The sequence below is a fragment of the Ovis canadensis genome, chromosome 15 (genome assembly GCF_042477335.2).
Source record: "Ovis canadensis isolate MfBH-ARS-UI-01 breed Bighorn chromosome 15, ARS-UI_OviCan_v2, whole genome shotgun sequence".
Lineage (NCBI taxonomy): Eukaryota > Metazoa > Chordata > Mammalia > Artiodactyla > Bovidae > Ovis > Ovis canadensis.
In genome coordinates this window covers 88,386,196-88,404,492 of record NC_091259.1, presented here as the reverse complement: position 1 = coordinate 88,404,492, position 18,297 = coordinate 88,386,196, and the positions used below count along the sequence as shown (strand labels likewise).

The window sequence follows — 18,297 nt, the reverse complement described above, 5'->3', positions numbered from 1 at the left end:
CTCCCCCACCTGGACGTGGTGATTCATTCATTCAATCATTCATTCACTCCATAGTTTTGTTTCTTTTTTGTCTTTTTTTTTTTTTGGGTAAAGCACTTTGACAGGCATGGTGGGGTACATGGTGTAGGACATGAACAAAGAGATCTGATTTATGGTCTAGTTTGGGCAAAAAGGAAATAAGCCTGGCCAAGGAAGCCACCTGTTCAGACAACCTGGAATCAATTTACAGACGTGTGGTCTTAGGGCTCCCCAAACGGCCCAGTGGTAAAGAGAGCACCTGCCTGCACAGGAGACGTGGGTGCTGTCCCTGGGTCGGGAAGGTCCGCTGGAGGAGGGCACGGCAGCCCACTCCAGTCTTCTTGCCTGGAAAATGCATGGACAGAGGAGCCTGGCGGGCTGCAGTCCATGGGGTCGCAGAGAGTGGGACACGACTGAGCCACTGAGCACATGCACAGTCTTTGGATAGTTGCTTAATCTTTCTGAGTTTCTGCTTCCTCATCTCACAGACAAGAAATACCAGACTCTCAGCGCAGTGGGGAGGATCAAAAGCTCTGTCAGCTCTGTGCCCGTGGGTCAGGACCACCCTCTCCTTCAGATCTGGGGTTGGCACTCAACACCGTATTCATCACATCAGGGTCTCCCCAAAGAGGGGTGAATCTTCCGACCTTTGGGAGGTAACTGCTTTCAACAGTTCCTCATGGAAGATTCAGCGCAAAGCCAGCCCCCTTGATGGAAATTTGGCGTCTTCCCAGAAGGCTGAGGAAACGGGGCGAGAAGGGCCCGCAGAGATCGCTCTGTGCACGGAGCAGGACCAGTGTCTCCCCGCACCCGCCACGCTGCCGGTCACGTCTGGATGACTCTTGGCTGTTAGCCTTGGTTGGAAGACTGAGCTGCAAGGAAAGCTCTGTCTGGGGACCTGGCCTCTGAGGTTTTGCCCAAACACTCCACAAGGGGAGCTGGTCCTGAAGCACAGTCTGAGATGGGGAAGCAAGCAAAAGTGGATGAATGGCAGGGCAGGGGATAAGCCGTGAGCAGCCGCCACATCTTCTATTTCTCCCTCTCAGAAACCCCCCGAGAGAAGCCAGAACACCTCTCAGAAACCAGAACATGCGTGGCCTAGAACCAGCACACAGCAAGCTTGGCTTCCCTGACGGGCCAGGGGTTAAGAGTCCGTGCTTCCCCTGCAGGGCAGGGGGCAGGGGGCGTGGATTCGATCCCCACCTCCGATCTTGCCTTTCAGCCCTGAGCGTGGCACCCCAGCCCAGGACTCGGAGACGGAGACCAGCCTAACTCGGTGGGGGAGGCATGGTAAGTGGGAGGGGGCAAGGACCACCAGGCCTGCAGCTAAAGGGCTAAAGGCAGAAATTGATCGGCATGTTCAAACTGACAACACGGTAACAAGGAGAGGAGAAGAGGCCGCAGGAGAGACGTGGTGGGCCGGGGGTGGGGATGGGAGGGATGGAGGAACAGAAACGGAGACAGGAGATGGAGATGTAGACAGAACGATGGGATGAGAGGCAAGCAGAATGGGAAAGAGGGGAAGAGAAGGGCTGAGTTGGAGCATCCGTGAGTCTCGGGGTACAAGCCCGAAATGGGGACAACGCGTTAACAGACGTCTTTGGAGACTAAAAAAAATATACTCTGTGTTAGGAGTCTTTCTTCCTTATCTGTCTCCCTCACCGAGATATTGTTCTTAAAGGTGGGCCTTAGGTTCACGTCATCTTTATCTGCTCTGCACTTAGCACAGTGGCCAACACACGCTGGGTGCTCAATAAATCGGTTGAGCAAATGAACTATGAAGAAAAGGGAGGATTTGGAGACAGAAGCGGAGGGACATAGGAGAGTGGACAAGAGCTCAGACTTCAGTCATAAGGATGTACTCTGCAATCCCAGTTCTGGCACCTAAGCTGCAGGATTCTGGGCAAGACTTAGCCTCTTCAAGTTAAGAGTCTACCATATAAAGCTGTGAGGATTGATGTCTGCAATCTGCCTGGCAATGCAGGAGACACAAGAGACGAGGGTTTGATCCCTGGGTTGGAAAGATCCCCTGGAGAAGGAAGAGGCAACCCACTCCAGTACTCTTGCCTGGGAAATGCCATGGACAGAGGAGCCTGGCGGGCTACAGTCCACGGGGTCACAAAGAGCCGGACACGACCGAGTATGCACGCACGCAGAGCTCTTAGCGGATGGCCTGTGTACGTTCTCAACAACGGTAGCTACTGTTATTACTGTTGTTGTTGCAAACCAATGAACAAGAAACAGGCTGTGATAAACAGATTGCACTGGAAGCGCTCAGTGAGGGGCTCCGCCCTTCCACTTTGTAGGGCTTTCCCACTCTGCTTCTAGGTCTGGCCATGTGCCTTGCTTTGGCCGACAGGACGATGTAGATTTGATGCAAGGCGAGCTGCAGGGTGTGGAAAGGACTGCCCGTCTCTGACTCTTCACTTGGAAACTGTGCCACCGCAGGCGAGCGTTGCTGGAAGGATCCAGGAGACGGATGCGCAGAGGAGGGCCAAGGTGGTCCAGCGGAGGCCACTGTAGGTCAGTCACCCCCGACCACCCCACCGACTCTTACGGGCGTGTGAGCGAGCACAGGGAAGGTCTGCCTGGCCCAGCCCAGATCAGTGAGATCAGCCCTACCTCCCAGACTTTGGTGAAATAATGAACGGTGGCTGTTTTAAGCCATTAAGTTTGGAGTGACTTGTTACACAGCAGTAGCTAGCTGATACAGGGGCCAGGGAAGCCCTCGCCGTCTACAGCTGAAAGGCAAACGAGAGAAAGTCATGTCTGCCAGGCTTTATTTGTGACGTCTGCTGTATCTGTACCAGAGAAAGCGGCAAAAAGTGCTTTGGAGGGGTCACTGTAAGGGAGGAGGGGAGCTGGGCCCCTCACGGGACCCCAAGGCAGCCCTTCGGGTGGAGGGCAGGCCTGAGGTGGGAGGCGGGGAGGGGCAAGTGCAGAGTGGGCTGCAGCCAGGTGAACTGAGGCCCCGGGGGCGGGCTCAGCCCTTGGGGTCATACACCCGACCCATGAAGACGGGGAACTTGTGCTGCTGGTCCCAGAGCAGGAAGAGGAAGGGCTGCTGCACTTCGAAGAGCAGCAAGTTGCGGGCCACTGAGACGACGGAGGCCGCGGTCGCCTCCACCCCGCTCTCCGCCAGCTCCATGGTGGCCTGGTGCTGAATCCCAGACACCTGCACGTCCGGGTCCTCCGTCAGCCCGCACAGGTTGACGTCGTAGATGAAGTCAAAGTAATCTAGGGCGCAGACGGGGGAAAACAACGCGTCAGAGGCCTGCACGACTGTCAACAGGGGCACGCAGCCAACATTCGGCAGACACTGTAAATGGAAAGCAACCTCTAAAAACTGTATAAAAAGTGAAATTTAAAAAATAGTCATTTAAAGTACTTTTTAACTTAAAATATTACATTAAGAAACAAAACGAAAAAAGATCAGCACGGAAACCTCAGCAGCTGGAGACACGGGCCCTGAATTTCCTGGGATGATCCCAAGTTCCACCCTTCTCTTTCTCCTCCTCTTCCTTGTTTATCGAATTATAATCATGCTACAGTGTGCCTTCCGGTCCCGTTCGTGGGCTCCTTAATCCGTGGGCCCATCTTCACTCCAGTCACCACTTCCTCTCAAGTGGTCAGAGGCCTGGCCCCAAGCCCCCCAAAACCCTGACAAGCGATGCCGTGGCTTTCTCATCAACAAGGACCTTGGAAACGAGGTGACGAATCAGAAGGAGGACCTAAGTTCTCAAATGACATCACGTACCAGGGCGTGAAGCGAGATCACCTATTAGGAGACCACGTTTGGTAACAGAAAGCGAAGGGACCCGCACAGCACGTGTGTGTGCATTTGGTCGCTCAGTCGTGTCCCACTCCGTGCGACCCCATGGACTGTCGCCCGCCAGGCTCCTCTGCCCACGGGATTCTCCAGGCAAGACTCCTGGAGTGGGCTGCCATTTCTTCCTCCAGGGGATGTTCACGACCCAGGGATCGAACCCGGGTCTCCTGCATCTCCTGCACTGGCAGGCAGATTCTTTAGCACTGAGCCACTTGGGAAGCCCAACCTGAGATGACGGATGTGAAAAATACTCAAGAGAGTGTTGACCACATTTTAAGGCCCATCCCCGCCACACACAGCCTCTTCCCCTCTGGGGGCCTAGACTCAATCTGGGGCTGCCAGGACTCACCCAGCATGTCCTGGCTGCTCTGCACTTTGATGCGAGGCATCGTCAGGTGAGTGGGATGGAACTTGGTCAGCTCCAGCTTCTTCATGACAGCTTCGAAGACGGAGGTGCTGAGAGCCTGCTCCAGGTCTTGGAGGTGGTGTTTCACTGTCTGGGGCACCAGGATCACAAAGCTGAGGTTGTGGGACAGCTGCAGGCAGCCCACCTGGAGAGGAAGAGATGCACCATATCAGTCTTCCTGCCCCGCTCTCTCCTGGCCCCTACCTTCTGGGACCCGAGGCTGATCTCCAGTCTGTCCTGTTTCAGCAAGGAGGCAGAACTAGGCTCGCAGGCTTTGCCATGAGATGGGGCGGCCAGGCAGGCAAACAGTGCTGGTCTGACCCTGTACCGGTGAGATGAAGAGAAATGAGCCAGAGTTTCTGACTTCACAGGCTGGAGATCGCACCCGTGCTCTGCCACTGATGATGTGCGATGCAGGCAAGCAATGGGACCTCTGCGCCCAGTTCCTCGCATGTATGTTGTGCATAAAGCGTAGAAAGCACGTGATGTACCATCAGTTATCAGGTTTGTCCTTTCAGAGACTTTCGATGGCTTTTCCCTGCCTATGAGGGTAGACATAAACCTCCTAGTCTGGCATTCAGCATGGTGTACAAGCTGATCCTAGCCTACCCTTGCAATCTGACAGTAGAAAGACTTACAACTGGCGGCCAGACAAAAGTAGGAGAGAAATACAGGAACCACAAGTCCAATACACGAGCATTCTCAACTCGGGATGATCTGCCCCTGGTGGACATTTGGTAATGCTTGGAGCTGGCAGAAACAGCTGCTCAGAGTGCTTTTGGCGTCTAGTGGGTAAAAGTCAGGCTTGCTGCTGAATTCTGCAGTGCCGGGGACAGCACCTTATACGAAGAATCATTGAACCCAAGGTGCCAATAGCGCCAAGACTGGGAAACCCCAGGCTGATAGGGTAGAAGAGACTCTCACGGAAATGGCATTAAGGTTCAGGCTGAGAGATGGACACGAATAATCCAGAATGCAGAATTCATCTGGGCAATGAAGACGTTAACTGAGACCGGTCAGTTGCTGGACTTTGAAAACTTGGTCCGGAAGAAGCAGGCTGCACACTGCCGCACCGCCTGAGGGGCGAGACCGCTCGGGCGCTGCTGGCGGGGGACCCGCGCAGGGGTGCTGGCCGGACGCTGCGCGCCGCCTCCTGCGTGTGAGCCTCGCCTCTCTGACCAAAAGTGCCCACGCTGTGGCCTTGAAATTTCCAGCTGGTAACCCTAGCATTCAGAAAATGAAGATCATGGCATCTGGTCCCATCACTTCATGGGAAATAGATGGGCAAACAGTGGAAACAGTGTCAGACTTTATTTTTTGGGCTCCAAAATCACTGCAGATGGTGACTGCAGCCATGAAATTAAAAGATGCTTATCCTTGGAAGAAAAGTTATGACCAACCTAGATAGTATATTCAAAAGCAGAGACATTACTTTGCCCACAAGATCCATCTAGTCAAGGCTATGGTTTTTCCTGTGCTCATGTATGGATGTGAGAGTTGGACTGTGAAGAAGGCTGAGTGCTGAAGAATTGATGCTTTTGAACTGTGGTGTTGGAGAAGTCTCTTGAGAGTCCCCTGGACTGCAAGGAGATCCAACCAGTCCATTCTGAAGGAGACCAACCCTGGGATTTCTTTGGAAGGAATGATGCTAAAGCTGAAGCTCCACTACTTTGGCCACCTCATGCGAAGAGTTGACTCATTGGAAAAGACTCTGATGCTGGGAGGGATTGGGGGCAGGAGGAGAAGGGGACAACAGAGGATGAGATGGCTGGATGGCATCACGGACTCGATGGACGTGAGTCTGAGTGAAATCCGGGAGTTGGTGACAGATAGGGAGGCCTGGTGTGCTGCAATTCATGAGGTCACAAAGAGTCGGACACGACTGAGTGACTGAACTGAACGGAACTGAACCCTAGCATACCTGAGTTGGTAAACCTAACCCCCTTCGTTGGGGAAATACTCCTTAAATCCCAGGAAAATTTAGAATGAAGTATGTGAACAACAAAATAAAGCAATTCTGTAGGATGAACACTGGGTGATAAGTTCAGAGTAATCTGTGTTTGTTATTTAAAATAGCGTGTATAATTTTTAAGAGTCAGACATGTTAGCTTTATGCTTTTGGACAAAGAGGGGTTAGGACAGTTGCATTTGATTTGAGAATAAAGTTGAGGCGTTGACTGAATGTTGAGTTACTCTTCAAATTTAATTTTCACGAGTGGGCTTGAGATGCCAGCAAGATACAGACAAACAGGGGTGTAATTCTGTCCTGCCAAGTATTTACCGTGCTAAAAAAGAAAATCAAGTATCCCAAATGTATGAAGTATATTTATAAAGTATATACATAAGCTCATAATGCTTAGGGAAAGATTAATTAACCGTATTTGTAAATGAAACAAATGGTTTAAAGGAGTTTAATCTGGTCAATATGGTTTAATTAAAGAACAAATGAAAGTGTTTTATAAAAAGTTATTATTAATAATGTAGCAACTTCAGCTAAAAATGTAATAAGTAAAACTTTGATTTTGAATTTATAATGTGACTATATCAAATAAGTGAAGTGAAAGTCGCTCAGTCATGTCCAACTCTTTGTGACCCCATGGACTGCAGCACACCAGGCCTCCCTGTCCATCACCAACTCCTGGAGCTTGCTCAAACTCACGTCCATTGAGTCGGTGACACCATCCAACCATCTCATCCTCTGTCGTTCCCTTCTCCTCTTGCCTTCACTCTTTCCCAGCACCAGGGTCTTTTCCAGTGAGTCAGTTCTTCACATCAGGTGGCCAAAAATTGGCGTTTCAGTTTCAGCATCAGTCCTTCCAATGAATATTCAGGACTGATTTCCTTCAGGATGGACTGGCTTGATTTCTTTGCAGTCCAAGGGACTCTCAAGAGTCTTCTCCAAGACGCTCTACTCTTCTCCATGGACTCTATACAGTCATGGGATTCTTCAGGCCAGAACACTGGAGTGGGGAGCTGTTCCCTTCTCCAGGGGATCTTCCCAACTCAGGGATCGAACCCAGGTCTCCCATATTGCAGGTGGATTCTTTGCCAGCTGAGCCACCAAGGACGTCCATATCAAATAAAGCATTTGTTTAAAATCCATGGAACTGTAAAGAGTGGGAAAGTGAAAGTGAAAGCCTTGGTCGCTCAGTCGTGTCTGACTCTTTGCGACCCCATGGACTGTAGCCCGCCAGGCTCCTCTGTCCATGGGATTCTCCAGGCAAGAACACGGAGTGGACTGCCATTTCCTTCTCCAGGGGGTCTTCCCAATCTAGGGATCGAGCCCAGGCCTCTTGCATTGCAGGTGGATTCTTTATCGTCTGAGTCACCTGGCCAACCCCAAAGAGTCAGAGGGGGTTGCATAAAACCCTCCTCCTTTGTCATTAAAAATGCCTCCCACCGATACTTTCCCCCCAAATACTCTGAGTTAGAGTGATGCCCCAAGCCTGCCAGGCATCCTCACGCTTTCTGCCTTGCACACATATTCTGGTTCTGTTAAACAGTTGGGAATACTGAAAGCCATTGGGTAGGGATGGATGGATGGAGAGGTGGAAAAGTGCATGGGTGGTTAAGAGCGGTCAAAAGTAACCGCTTCTGTGACATCTTCCTAGCCACTCATTCTGAGTGAGTTGCTCCCTTTAGCATCTTCCATCAAATTCATTCATTTATTCAGCAAACATAATGAGCGCGTATTATGTGTGGAATTGCTCTAGGCGCTTAGATATTGTAGGGAAAAGAGAGAAAGTCTCTGATCACAATATCTCAGAGAGGTAGACAATACTGTAATTAAATAGGCAAATAGACAACGTAATTCAGATAGTGGTAAGTACCATGCTTTTGCACTGTGGCGCTGGGGAAGACTCTTGAGAGTCGTCCTGACAGCAAGGAGATCCAACCAGTCCATCCTAAAGGAAATCAACCCTGAATATTCATTGGGAGGACTGATGCTAAAGCTGAAGCTCCAATATTTTGGCCACCTGATGCAAAGGGCAGACTGCTGGGGAAGACTGAGGGCAGAAGGAGAAGGGGGCGACAGAGGACGACATGGTTCGATGGCATCACCAGCTCAACAGACACGAGTTCGAGCAAACTCTGGGAGACAGTGAAGGACAGGGAAGCCTGGCGTGCTGAAGTCAAAGAGTTGGGCACGACTCAGCAACTGAACAATACAAAGACAATACAGTGCCATGGATATATTAGTAATAAAACAAGATGCTATTGCAGGGTGAGGAGGAGGCGACTATAAGCAGCGGGGGAGTCTCCTCCACCTAGATGACCTTTTAGCTGACACTGGATGAGCCAGAGGAACAAGTTATGTGGCAATCTGCCTGCAGAGGGTCCAGCAGAGGGAAAGGGCAGGAAAGCTTCCAGGGTGGAAACAGCCCTGGCATGTTCCAGCACGGGCCCCGTATTTCTCAGCCTGAGCCCGCGTCACTGGGCATTCCTGCTGCTTCCTGTCTCATAGATCTGTGCGCTGCTACCCTAACAAGGCAGAAATATCTGGTCACTCATGTGCACGGTGCTATATTTAAAGTGGGAAACCAACAGCCACCTGCTGTGCAGCACATGGAACTCTGTTCAGTGTTATGTGGCAGCCTGGATGGGAGGGGTTTGGGGGAGCGTGGGTCCATGTACATGTAGGGCTGAGTCCCTTCGCTGTTCACCTGAAACCATCACAGCGTGTTTGTTAACCGGCTGTGAGTGTGTGCGAGTGTGCTCAGTCCTGTCCGACTCTTTGTGACCTCATGGACTGCGGCCCACCAGGCTCCTATGTCTATGGAATTTTCCAGGCAAGAATACTGGAGTGGGTTGCCATTTTCCTTTCCAGGGGATCTTCCCGACCCAGGGATCAAACCCACATCTCCTGCGTCTCCAGGACTGGTGGGCAGATTCTTCACCACTGAGCCACCTGGGAAGCCCTAACTGGCTGTACACCAATACAAAATAAAAAGTTTAAGGAAGAAAGAAAGAACAACATTAGGGAGAAAACCCAGAAAACATCTGGTCTCTCTTCCTACCCTCTCCATCCACTGAAATCATACTGTTCCATCCACTGAAATCATACTGTTCAACTGCTGCCACGGAACTTGAGCCGTTTAACACATGTGCACGCGTGAACTCTCTACATACATGAACACACGGATATGCCCAGACATGCGCACACATACGCGCACAGATGCATGTGCACACCGGGACACGCACGGAGGAGTTCCGAAGCAGGCAGGGTCTATTGGTGGGTTGACTGGGAAGAGAATCCAAGACACAGAACAGGAACACGACTCACTTTTTGCCATTTGACGCAGTAGAGACGCAGGAGGAAACTTTAGCATCTTGCTTTCCAACCTCAAATATAAAATGCCTCCCTTGGCCCCGGCTGGAGAGGGGGAGAAGGAGAAAAGATAGGGTGGAAACAGAGATGGAAGCGGGAGAAAAGATGGGTTTTCAGTGGAAGGGTGCACCCCACACCAATGGAGCCGGAGCAGAAAGGAAGTCAGGGCGCGCAAGAGGCTCTGAGACAGGAGTGGGGAGGGCCAAGCACTCACCCGGGCCTTCAGAGTCGGGTCTGTGAAAGAGGCCACAGGGTACTTCTTGCTGTTCATCATGGGCACTTTGATGGCAGAGGATTTGGTGTGAAAGGGCTTCAGGCTTGTTCTGCCTTTATCAAAGGCTATCTTCCACTTGGCTAGAGGGAGGAGCAGGGGGAGGGTGACTCTAAGGCTGGTGGGGGGGGGCAAGGGAGTTAAATGCCCTGTGGGCACAGGTGGGGCAGGTACCCCAGCATCCAGGGCTGGAACTTGGGGTTGAGTGGGTTTTAAGCCAGGAGGGGAAGGAAGACCTCAGGATGGGGAGACCCCCCCTTACCGCTCAGGGCGACTGCGTTGAGGAGGATGAGGCGCGTGTCCTCTGGCAGGCTGTCCAGCAGCCGCCTGATCCTGAGGTTGGTCTTCTTGGCCACCCAGTCGTTGATGAGCTCCAAGCTGGCGGTGCTGTCATTTCCCAGGGGCCTTGGGCTGCTGCCGTAGAGCCTCTGAGAGGCGTCTGCGAAGGTGTCCCTGATGGCCAGGTCTGGAGGGATGCGGAGGAGGGGCGGGTGAGAGACGCAGGCTGGAGATCCCGGACCCCTGCAGAGGAGCTGGCCTCTACCCCATGAATGCGGTGCGGAGCGGGGCTGCAGCCCCCGCTCTGACAGACGCTCCATGAGCCCAGAGCAGGCCACCCCGGGCTGAGAGCAGGCGGCCCCGTCCCGGGCCTCTACCGCCACACGACCGTGGGGTGCTCTTTGAGATCTTAGCTTCCATTTGCCCGTATTTTCCTTCTTTGCTTCGCTTCATTCAGACCTCTTTCTAGTCTCAGTGGAAGGTTGTAACAGGACTTCCCGGATTTTGCTCTCCAAAACCCAGGCCCACTAGAGGAAAAAAGTGTTTGAAACAAAAAGTTCCCCTGAACTAAATACGTAATATTCACTGCAGCTGTATTTTCTGCCAACCTAGCAAGACAGACGATAAATTCGATTTACAGCAAATGAGTAAAAAAAGGCAATGTTTCTTGAACTCCTGTGAATCATAATTTTCCCACCTCTAAAAAAAGGTTTTTTCTTTTTTTAAAGGTAATGACATGGTAGCTGAGTCTTCTTTCTTTCCTTCTTTTTCCTTCCCTATATTTTCCTGTTTTTTCTTGCCCCGCAGAGCAGCACACAGGCTCTTGGTTCCGGGACCAGGGATCGAACCCAAGCTGCCTGCAGTGGAAGCGTGGAGTTCCAACAACTGGACGGCAGGGGAAGTCCAATATTTTCTCAGTGTTTGTTTGTCTTTTAAACAATGAATGGGTATTGCTTTTATAGTTAAAAAGACAGAAAAAAATTTTTCCCCAATTTAAAAGTGTATCACTAAACCTGTAATTTTTAAGCTCAGCAGAACTGAGGTTTCAGATGTAGTCGTGGCTGAAGCCCACAACACTAAAGGGCTCTGGTTGAGGCTGGGTAGGAGTTCAGAGCCCACCTGGCTCCACCCCCTCCCCCTCCCCTCCCACTTCTTAGCCCCCCCTCCCCTCCCCCTCCCCTCCCCCCTCTTACCCCCCTCCCCTCCCTCCTCCCGCCCCCCTCAGCCTCCCTGACTCCCACTCCCCCTGGGGCTCCGGCAGCAGCAGTTCCGCTGAAACCTCGGGCTCTGGGGAACAAAATCTGAACGAACTGTGTTAGGCCGTTTTGGAAGCTTACTGCTCTGATTGCTGTTATCGTTTAATCGCTAAGTCATGTCGGCCTCGTTTGCAACCCCATGGACGGTAGCCCGCCAGGCTCCTCTGTCTGTGGAATTTTCCAGGCAAGAATCCTGGAGTGGGTTGCCCTGTCCGCCTCCAGGGGGATCTTCCCGACCCACGGATCGAACCCGTGTCTCCTGCACTGGCAGGCGGATTCTTTACCACTGACTGCTCTGATTACCTTACCCAATGATGCAATATGTATAAATGACAACAAATTCATGTAACATAAACATACAGAGAACAGGGGTCCCAAGACCCCCTGACCCAGGTTCACAAACTCTCTCTTTCTGTTTTTTGGCCTCATAGCTGGCGGGATCTTAATTCCCCAACCAAGGCTCAAACCTGAACTTAGCCAGTGGAAGGTCAGAGTCTTCACCACTGGCCCACCCCTGAATCCCCAGACTGACATTTTTTTGTCTATTTCACGTCTAGAGCCCTCCGGCCCTCTCTGCTCCTGAATGCAGAGGACTGTTCTTACTTTGATGAAACTGATGAATGCAAATGACCTGCGCACGGTCTCACCTGGGCGCCTGTCTGGCACCAGGAGCCACCTGGTGCTTCTCAGGCCTGCGCTGCTCTGCATGCCTCCCCCGCTTCTAGTCCTAACATCCCCTCTGTCCTCTTTCCCCAGTGCTGTGGATGCATGGTTTACTCGCTCAGTCGTGTCCTGCTCTTGCGACCCCACGGACTGCAGCCCGCCAGGCTCCTCTGCCCATGGGATTCTCCAGGCACGGATCCTGGACCGGGTTGTCGTTTCCTCCTCCACCCCCAGTGCTAGGCACCCACGGAAATCCTGAGGGCCCAGCTCAGCCCCTGCCGTCCTCCCCCCTGACACTCACCTGAGCTGTGGAAGATCTGAGAGAAAGAAGTGAAACCTTCGGACGTGAAGGCCTTCAGGGCGTGGTGGACACAGCTGAAGTTCTGGGGGTAAGAGAGGAGGCGCTCCAGGCTGACCCTGGTTTCTCCTCCAGCCCCTGCAACCAAGAGCAGAGAGGGAGGGGAGACCAGGGTTAGGAGACCAGGCTGCAGTGGCGGGGCGGGGCGGGGGGTTAACCCCGTATCATCAGAGCCAGAAATGGTTTCAAAGACAACACATGTCAGAAAGAGAAGGGGGGAGGAATTATGAACAATCCAGAATTTTCCAGGACTAAATATTCCCTTCCTGCAATTTCCTACCTAATTTTAATACCACTCATCACCCAAAGCCTGGTCCAGTCACCACCTGTCCCACATGACGTCTTATTTAGTCTGTTCAGGTTTACAAATGTTCAGCCTGTAAGCAGGGACACCAGGTCGTCATTAAGAAGAGAGAGCAGAGACTCAAAAGATGTCCAATACCCTTTCCCTTGTTCATTATTAAATACTTATTGTCCACACCTTCTGTGTAGCAATAGATAGAATTCAGCAAGCACTCACTTTGTTCCAGGCATCGTAGGTGCTTCTCCCATAGTATCTCTTTGAATCTTCACTATAACCCTTTTGTGTAAGGACAATTACTATCCCCATTTTGCAGATGAGAAAACTGAAGTTTAAGAGAGGAAGTAATCTACTCATTCTAAGATCATGGAGTTCGTAACTGGAGGGTGGAGAAAAGATTCAAGCCAGTTTTTTTGGGGGGGGCAATTAAAAATTAACTGAAACCAATCAAACGAAATGTGCACCCCAGGGGACACTTGGCCACATCTGGAGACATTGTAGGTATCCTACCTGGAGGTGTGGGCGCCGCTGGCATCTACTGGATACAGGCCAGGGATGGTGGGATTCTGGGACTCTAGGAGAAAGGTTCCCCTGTTCCTCACTGTATTTGCTTCAGTGGCCTTCCTGGAATTCCCCTTTGGAGTGACAGCTGTTTCCATTGCCTGGAGCACTTTTTTGTGCCATTTCTAAGGTAAATTACCTCAGGGGACTTGATGGTGGTCTTTCAGGGAAGTGGAGGGATTAACATTTTTTTGACCTCCTACCACATTAGGCACTGGGCTCTCTGCTTAATTTTTCTTTTTTTAAAGGTGGCTCAGATGGAGAAGGCAATGGCAACCCACTCCAGTACTCTTGCCTGGAAAATCCCATGGATGGAGGAGCCTGGTAGGCTGTAATCCATGGGGTCCCGGAGAGTCGGACACGACTGAGAGACTTCACTTTCACTTTTCACTTTCACGCATTGGAGAAGGAAATGGCAACCCACTTCAGTATTCTTGCCTGGAGAATCCCAAGGACGGGGGAGCCTGGTGGGCTGCTGTCTATTGGGTTGCACAGAGTCAGACACGACTGAAGCGACTTAGCAGCAGCAGCAGATGGTAAAGAGTCTGCCTGCAATCTGGGAGATGATCCTTGGGTTGGAAAGATCCCCTGGAGAAGGAAATGGCAACCCACTCCAGTGCTCTTGCCTGGAAAATTCCATGGACTGAGGAGCCTGGTAGGCTACAGTCCATGGGGTGGCAAAGAGTCAGACACGACTGAGGAACTTCACTTTCACTTTCAAAACCATTTCCATTTTACACAGAGGACTCAGGCTCAGAGAAGTTAAGTGGTCTGCCCAAGGTCACACAGCTAAAAAGCAGCATTACTATGATTCTACTCGATGTCTCTCTCTTATCGTTTCTTTATGGCCTTACCCTGAACCACGACGATGGGCTGGAACCTTATTTAAATGTTCTTGCACAGTTCACAGGATTTTATAAGCCATGCTGCTGCTGCTGCTGTCTAGTCACTAAGACGAGTCTGACTCTTTTGCGACCCCGTGGACTGTAGCCCGCCAGGTTCCTCTGTCCATGGAATTCTCCAGGCGAGAATACTGGAGTGGGTTGCCATTTCCTCCTCCAGGCGCCCTCCCTGACCCAGGGATTGAACCCATGTCTCCTGCAATGGCAGGCAGATTCTTTACCACTGAGCCACCTGGAAAGCCGTTTATTATAAGTAGTGCCTATTAAATCATTGTTAGATGAAAGAATAAATGTAAGTTCTAGAATAAAGATTCCCCTCCCCCACCCCCAATGTAGCCCATTTTTACAGCTTCCCTCCTTTGGCATGCTGCTGCTGCTGCTAAGTCGCTTCAGTCGTGTCCAACTCTACGCGACCCCATAGACGGCAGCCCACCAGGCTCCCCCGTCCCTGGGATTCTCCGGGCAAGAACACTGGAGTGGGCTGCCATTTCCTTCTCCAATGCGTGAAAGTGAAAAGTCAAAGTGAGGTCACTCAGTCGTGTCCGACTCTTCAAGACCCCATGGACTGCAGCCCACCAGGCTTTTCCGTCCATGGGAATTTCCAGGCAAGAGCACTGGAGTGGGGTGCCATTGCCTTCCCCATCCTTTGGCATTGCTGCGTCTATATCCAGATACCTCCCCCGCCTCAGTGAGTGAAAGTGAAAGTCACTCAGTCCTGTCTGACTCTTTGTAGCTCCTTGGACTGAATTCTGCAGGCCAGAATCCTGGAGTGGGTAGCCTATCCCTTGTCCAGCAGATCATCCCAACCCGGGAATCGAACCAGGGTCTTCTGCATTGCGGGGGGATCCTTTACCAACTGAGCTATCAGGGACCCCACCTCAAGGGAACGTCGAGCACAGGAGCTGGAGAGAACTCGGGTTCTTACCAAGCAGGATCTGGGTGAGGAGGCTGGCGATGCTGAAGGGGGAAAAGATGAAGTTGGTCTCCTTCTTCTTCAACACTGAGAAGTCGTGGTAGAGCCTCAGGGAGAAGTCTGTCAGAGCCTCCCCCAGCACCGCCTCCGCTGAGCGGATCTCCGAGTCAGGGCAGGAGGTGACGGGCGCCGGGCAGAAGGGCTCAGCAGCGGGCGGGCTGGTCGACTGGGCCGGTTCGGGGGCGGGCGGGCTGCAGGGCTCGGTGACAGCTGGAGGGCTCGGTGACAGCGGCTCGGCGCCAGTCAGGTTAGCCATCGGCAAGGCGGGAGGGTCCTCGTTGCCGTGAAGGGACTCGCTGTCGAGAATACCTCCTTTCTGGCTGTCTCCTTCACTCTCCCCTTCTTGTAAGCTGTCTGGGCCGACGATCATATCTGAGGCGATTCTGTCCTGTGGTTCAAGAGACTTTCTTTCTTTCTTTCGTTATGAGGCACAGTTCCCTTTAAACGCAAACACTCAAAGAGAAGGTGGGATGTGTTGTTTGGTTGCTATGTCTGTCCGACTCTTTGCGACCCCATGGGCTGTAGCCCACCAGGCTCCTCTGTCCATGGGATTTCCCAGGCAAGAACACTGGAGTGGGTTGCCATTTCCTTCTCCGGGGGATCTTCCTGACTCAGGGATCGAACCTGTGTCTCCTGCATTGGCAGCTGGATTCTTTACCACTGAGCCACCAGGCCATCAGAGGTGGGATATCAGAGAATTGTTCCTGGCAAAGCCTGGTAGGACAGGGGCCTGCCCTAGAGCCCCACCATGGATTGCTTCAGAGAAAGCCCACATTATCCCATATAACTGATAAAAGAAACCGATGCTGAGACAAATTCAGCAACTAGCACAGGGTCTTAAGAGAAGCTGCAGGAAAAACTAGGGGTCAGGCTTGGGTCTCTGCTTCCAGGTGCCTTGATCACCACCACATCATCTGATCTATCTCAACAGGCAATGCTAAAGTCAACTTCCGCACATGCCCACTGAATGCACCCCCTTTCTCCCTGGCTCACCCCTTACCCCTGACCTCCCGCACCACTGGAGGGAGCCTTCCCACCCTCACCCCGCAGCTCAGGTTTCCACCAGGAGCTCTTGCTTTTTAGTTTCAAAATGCTGCCCATCTCCTTTGCCTTTCTGCTTTATTCTCCCCTTTGCGCATCAGGGCTGGTCAGCTCACCTAAGTGCCAGGGTCTGGGCCACCACAGTGGGTACGGGGGTGGGGGGCCAGGCAGGATTAGACCCCAGGTGGGTCTGAGTCCTTGCTCTTTCCAAGCTGTGTACTCAACTCTGGTGGGAGGACCCCCGGTGCCGATCCCACGAGGAGCTCTCCGAATTCCCCGGAGCCTGAAGGGTTAACCTCAACCCTGCTCCCTCCTGGCCCTCGCAGGGGTCACTCACCCCAGCCAGCAGCAGCAGCAGCAGGAGGGTCAGCGGGGTCAGCCTGGAGGCCATCTGGGAGGCGACGTCAGCCCGGACCTGCAGGGCCAGCCAGCTTCGGGTGCCAGCTCCGAGCCTGGGGGCCTAGGGGCCCTCCCGCACGCCCACCCTCCCGGGGCCCGCCCCCATTCAACGCCCCCCACCGCCTCCCGCCTGAGCTGCCTCCTCCCGGCGCCTCCCCCTATTTTGTTGTTCCCAGACCGCGTGCCTTTCCGGGGCTCGGCTGGCCCCTCGTCCCAGCCCCCTCCCAGGCCCGGGGGCTTGTCCACCTGCTCCATCTAGAGGGTCCCACTGCAGCTCAACAATGAGGCCGGGGCAGGGAGGGAGGAGGGTCGGAGGGGTCCAGGGGAGGGGAGGGGAGGGGCAGCGGCGACGCCCAGAGACCGCAGAGACAAGCGGGGCCTGCGGGAGCGAGGGAAGTGAGGACTGGAGACCGCCTTCCTCCCCAAACCCCCATCCGCCAGCACAAACCTGCTCCGAAGTTCCGATCGCTGCCCTGCCTCGGGGCGACTCAGCAGCTAGTCCCCCAGGGTTAGGGAGGCTGCGATGAGTGGGGGTTCGGTGGTAGCTATTGGTTGGCCCAGGACACTGTTCAGTTACAAATTAAGGCGGACAGAGTGCTGGTGTGGTTTCCCGTAAATCAGGCTGGGCCGGACCACTTGGTCCAGCCCCCTCCTGGAATTTCAGCTCAAAGTCCCTGGAGATCCAGGCTGGGGAAGCTGGGGTGCAGATCTCAGCTGGGCACAGCCAGGCGCCCTGCTCCCTCCGCACCGGCCGTGATGGAGCCGTCCCAGACCCCTAATGTCCCGGACCTGCAGCTTACCAGCAAGCTGCCTTCCTGGAACTGCTCGTTGGGCTGGATCCCTAAAGGAACGCTCTGGAAAGAGGCCCAGTGGTGCCCGCTTGATGTAATAGCTAAGAGCCGCGCAGCATTTAAACGTCTGGCTCACTTGGCAAGCCTCCTCTTGAAGATAAAGCCTGGACTGGACCTCCTGAGGTCCTGCCTTCACCCCTGCTCTCCTCTGCGGCTGTCCCCCCTTATTTTCCTGGTGACCTGGAGTCCGTGGTTCTACCCTTCCGTAACACGCGCGGAATCTGGGACACCCAGTCCAGCAAGCATTTGCCGCAAGTGAAAAGCAGAAACCTGGGGAAAGCAAAACCAAAGCCAGAAAGGAAAAGCAATAGCCCAGAGAGCTGGGCATCTGTGTCCAGGGGTGGGGGGCCGGGGACTGGGGGCCGACAGACCCCGCTCTGAGCCCTGGCTTGTGTGTGGACCGAGCAAGTTGCTTTCCCTCTCCACACCTAGCTTCCCTCTCAGGGTTCCCAGGTAAAGTACAGGAAGAAGCTCAATTAAATTCGAATTTCAGATACACAAAGAAAAGTTTCTTTGAAAATATGTCCCATGCAATATCAGCACCTACTTACATTAAAAACAATTTGTGTGTGTGTGTGTACGTTTACCTGAAATTCAGATTTAACTAGACATTCTGCATCTTACTTGCTAAATCTGGCAACCCTACCTCTGCAAAACACGGTGGTCTCTGATGGCCTGATACAGCTCTGATGCTCTGTGGTCGGGTCACTGCCAGGCCTGTCCTGTTTGGCACATTCTGGAAAGTTGGCTGCTAGCACCAGAGCTGCTGTTCCAACAGGCTGACCAGGAACAAGGACAAGAGAACATTTATGGGCTCCTGGGGGCATCCATGGGCAAGACTCACAAAGACGGTACCGGCT

General features: G+C 52.9%; 1 protein-coding gene and 1 long non-coding RNA gene across 4 annotated transcripts; both read right to left on the bottom strand.

The window, feature by feature from the left end:
• Positions 1 to 2,781: 2,781 nt before the first annotated feature.
• Positions 2,782 to 17,681, bottom strand: SERPING1 (serpin family G member 1). 3 transcript variants are annotated; one of them, XR_011249151.1, is made up of 8 exons: positions 17,035 to 17,453; positions 16,525 to 16,602; positions 15,099 to 15,534; positions 12,353 to 12,487; positions 10,116 to 10,319; positions 9,771 to 9,936; positions 4,197 to 4,512; positions 2,782 to 3,255 (listed from the first exon to the last, which is right to left on the bottom strand). XR_011249151.1 is itself a non-coding variant. In XM_069552970.1 (8 exons), exons 2-8 carry the CDS (start codon positions 16,576 to 16,578, stop codon positions 3,002 to 3,004), a joined length of 1,425 nt encoding a protein of 474 aa, XP_069409071.1. In that variant the 5' UTR covers positions 16,579 to 16,602; positions 17,035 to 17,681; the 3' UTR covers positions 2,782 to 3,001. The 3 variants fall into 3 exon arrangements, 2 of the variants coding, with proteins under 2 accessions (XP_069409071.1, XP_069409072.1); XM_069552970.1 differs by having other exon boundaries at positions 4,197 to 4,398; positions 9,797 to 9,936; positions 17,035 to 17,681; XM_069552971.1 differs by having other exon boundaries at positions 4,197 to 4,398; positions 9,797 to 9,936; positions 17,387 to 17,609.
• On the bottom strand, positions 6,438 to 9,628 carry LOC138420007 (uncharacterized). The gene is made up of 2 exons (XR_011249152.1): positions 9,538 to 9,628; positions 6,438 to 7,360 (listed from the first exon to the last, which is right to left on the bottom strand). It is a non-coding gene; the product is annotated as an uncharacterized lncRNA (long non-coding RNA).
• Positions 17,682 to 18,297: the final 616 nt, after the last annotated feature.

Excerpts from the sequence above, each read along its gene's own strand:
- SERPING1 (XM_069552970.1), bottom strand. The coding sequence starts at position 16,578 with ATGGCCTCCAGGCTGACCCCGCTGACCCTCCTGCTGCTGCTGCTGCTG. Across the intron at positions 10,320-12,352 it reads TCAGATCTTCCACAGCTCAG|ACCTGGCCATCAGGGACACC; the intron begins GTGAGTGTCAGG and ends GCATCCCTCCAG. Across the intron at positions 9,937-10,115 it reads CAACGCAGTCGCCCTGAGCG|CCAAGTGGAAGATAGCCTTT; the intron begins GTAAGGGGGGGT and ends TCCTCCCTCTAG.